This window comes from Pipra filicauda, unplaced genomic scaffold, assembly GCF_003945595.2.
Source record: "Pipra filicauda isolate LSUMZ 115617 unplaced genomic scaffold, ASM394559v2 scaffold1755_size3512_pilon, whole genome shotgun sequence".
Taxonomy (NCBI): Eukaryota; Metazoa; Chordata; class Aves; order Passeriformes; family Pipridae; genus Pipra; species Pipra filicauda.
Window position 1 is genome coordinate 1 of NW_024104268.1, and position 3,512 is coordinate 3,512.

The window sequence follows — 3,512 nt, forward strand, 5'->3', positions numbered from 1 at the left end:
GAGGGGGCTGATGGGGGAGGGGGTTAATGAGGAGGGGGTTAATGGGGGAGAGGGTTGATCGGGGAGGAGGGGGGGGTGTCTTTCCAGGGAAGCATCTGTGCCCCCCCCACCCCGCGTTGCCTCGAGGGGGCCGTGGGGACACGGGGGGGCGTCGGGGGGGGGGGGACGAGACGCTCTTTGTGCCGTGCCCCCCTCCCCCCCCCAGCGCTCCCGACGGGGCGGGAAAAGGGAGGGGGGGGCAGGAACGGGCCCTTCTCGTCCAATGAGGGGCCCGGGGGGAGGGGCCCGGGGGGGGCGGGGGGGGCGGGGGGGGCGGGGCCGCCGCGGATTTTCTTAATGGAGCGGCGGCGGCGGGGCCTCGGCGCATGCGCGCGGGGCGCCGATATGTTGGGGGGGTCGCGGCGCGGAGCTTCCCCCGACGGCCGCCGAGGAAGAGGAGGACGAGGAGGAAGAGCCGGCGGAGAGAGGAGAAGAGGAGGAGGAGGAAAAAGAGGAGGAGGAGGAGGAGGAGGCGACGGCGGGAGCAGCGCGGCATGACATGACGGCGCCGCTCGGGCTCCCCCCGCGCTGGCCCGACGGCCTCGCCTGCCGCTGCGAGGACGCCCCGCGGGAGAAGAACCGCATGGAAGGGCTGGGGCACTGCCGGGAGATGATGCCCCACGCGGGGCTCGCCGTGCCCACCGCCCCGCCGCCGCCGCCGCCGCCGCCGCCGCCGCCGCAGGGAGCCGCGTACGCGGAGCTGGCGGCCGCCGAGCCCCCCCGGCAGTGCCCGTCGGGGGCGGCTTCCAGCGCGGCGCTGGGCTACGGTTACCCCTTCGGGGGGGGCTACTACGGCTGCAGGTTGTCCCACTCCCACGGAGTCAACTTGCAGCAGAAACCCTGCGCTTACCACCCCGGCGAGAAGTACCCCGAGGCCGGCGGGCCCCTGCCCGGCGAGGAGCTGCCGTCGAGGGCCAAGGAATTCGCCTTTTATCCCGGTTTTCCCGGCTCCTACCAGGCGGTCCCTGGCTATTTGGACGTGTCGGTGGTGCCGGGGCTCGGGGGTCACCCGGAACCGAGACACGACGCTTTGCTTCCCATGGAAGGTTACCAGCACTGGGCTCTTTCTAATGGCTGGGATGGGCAAGTGTACTGCTCCAAAGAGCAATCGCAGTCCGCACACCTCTGGAAATCACCTTTCCCAGGTAGGCTCCTCCGGGAAGTGGCGTGCTCGCCCGTTCCCGACCGCCGGCTCCCCCGCGGAGGGGTGGATGTGAGTGCGAGTGGATGAGTGTGCCCGTATATCTCTATATACGTACACGGATAGATCCGTGTGTGCCTGTATATGTAATTAAAGGGAAAGAAATGGCTCTGGAATGCCTCCTGTGCCGGGCAATGTGTATGAACATGTATGGAAAGAAGGTGAAGCAATCATTTCTGAATCAAAATACACGCCGTGAGCTTGCTTGGAAAGTAACTTCGCCGTTTAATTCCTTAATTCTTCCCTTTCTTCTTCTCCTCCCTCCTCTTGCCTCACCTAAGGAGAGTCTCTCGGTGCCTTCTCTTCATCTTTCCCTCTGCTCGCCGCACCTCCATATGCAGAAAGCTTAAAAAGGGGAAAATAATAATAATAATAATAATAATAATAATAATAATAATAATAAACCCATCTCGAATGGTTCGGTCGAGTGAGAATTGTCGGGGGCTGGGACAGTAAATCATATCGCAATTACACACAATTATAGGAATAGGTGTCAAGTGACAAATGAATCTGTTTGGAGAGAAGGAGGGAGGCAGAGGGGTGGGGGACCGGCGGGGCATCCTGCCCGCCTGACAGCCCGCGGGCGGCCGGGAAGGCAAAAACCTCTCCTTGGAGCATCTTTTAACCCAGTAAATCCCTCGCTCCCTTCCCCTCCCGGTCCCCCCGGGCTCGGCGGCAGCGGGGGGAGGAAGAGGGGGGTGGTGGGCGCTGCCTCCCGGTGCCTCTGCCCAGGCTCCTTCCAGTCCCCCCAGTCCCAGCGCTGGGTGGGGAGGGACGCGGAGGGGTGTGAGTGGAATAACCGCAACAAAGAGGGGGACACGACCCCCCATCCTCCCGGGGGGAGAGAAGGGACGGGTCGCCTTAGTTTTGGTGGGGGGCGATGCGTGAGGACACCGCCTTATTTATCTTCATGGGGACAAAGAGAGGAGGAGGATGAGCTTTCCCGGGCGCTTTTTGGGGACACGGAGCTGGGGAGAGAATTTGACAATGCATCGTCGGCTGCATGATGGGGGGGAGGAAGGTTTTGGGGGGGGGGGGTGTCCTCGGGTTGACGCTGCGTTTGGGGGAGCTGCCACCCCAAGCGCTTTATCCCCACATCGCCTGCGTCTCTGGTGAACCCCCCTAAAGGAGAATCCTGCCTCCCCCCAATGAGCCGAACGCCCCCAAAGCTCCCCAATTAGCGCCCTGTCAGCCATAATTGGGGCTGCGCTGCCTGCGAGCAGAGCTCGCCTCCATCTTCCTGCTCCTGCCGGGCGGGTCACACCTTTGCGGCGCGGAGCTTCCATGCCCGGGTCACCCCCCCCAAACGCTGCCAGGGGGGCTGGGAAGGGGCAGAGGCTGCCAGAAAGCTTGGGGGGCAGCTGTGCCCCCCTCCCAGGAGCGGCAGAGCGGCGGTGAAGGTGCTCCCCGAGCCCCCGCTGAAGGCGTTCCCCGCAGCCCCACCGAGCGCGGAGCATCTCCCCTTCCCCATCCCCCGCCAGAGAGGCTGGAGGGAAGGAGGCGCGGGGATTATTGGGATTATTTTTGCTGGGTTTGCCCCTTCCGAGGGGCTTTCTGGGCTGCACTGGGCGGGTGAGGGGCTCGGGGGGTGGGGGAGGCACTTGTTTCCGCACCAGGCTCGGTGTTGGGGCTGCTCATCTGCGGGGACCCCGGAGGTTTTAGGCTGGGGGGGGAAAGAAGGGGGAAGAGAGGAGAAAAAGGAAGAAGGAGATAGGGGAGAAGCTCTAGGTCTTATCGAAATTCTGTCGGTTTGGAAGGTCCCTTTGATTGCCCGCACAATCTCAGCCTTCGGGTTCTCTTGATGCTCCCTGTTTACCAGCGTGAGAGTGTAGCCAAGAAAACCAGGCTTTCACCCCGTGAATTATTACTGTTACGTGATTATTCCCATTATTCTGGTGTTATCCACCTTTGCTGGATGCGTTTTCTGCCTGTCCTGTCTCTTTTTCCCCTGCTTTCTCCCCCTTCCTCTTCGCCCGCATTCCTCCACACTTCATCCTCCTTTCCCCCTTTCTTTCTCTCCCCGACTCTCAGAAATTCTCCCCCCAACGCCCCGGGATGTGGTTACCCCCTTTCTTCCCCTCTTCTTTATTTTTATTTATTTTATTTTATTTTTTTTTTAAATCCAGACGTGGTCCCCTTACAACCCGAAGTCAGCAGCTATAGGAGGGGACGGAAAAAAAGGGTCCCTTACACCAAAATCCAGCTGAAGGAGCTGGAAAAGGAGTACGCGGCCAGCAAATTCATCACCAAAGAGAAGAGGAGGAGGATTTCG

At 61.8% G+C, this 3,512-nt stretch overlaps 1 protein-coding gene across 1 annotated transcript; it reads left to right on the plus strand.

Moving 5' to 3' along the window:
• Nucleotides 1-538: 538 nt before the first annotated feature.
• Nucleotides 539-3,507, plus strand: HOXC13 (homeobox C13; the record flags this gene model as incomplete). The annotated part of the gene is made up of 2 exons (XM_027723370.2): nt 539-1,184; nt 3,367-3,507. Coding segments are annotated over exons 1-2 (787 nt in total), but the record flags the coding sequence as incomplete, so codon positions are not given.
• Between the last annotated feature and the right edge of the window lie 5 nt (nt 3,508-3,512).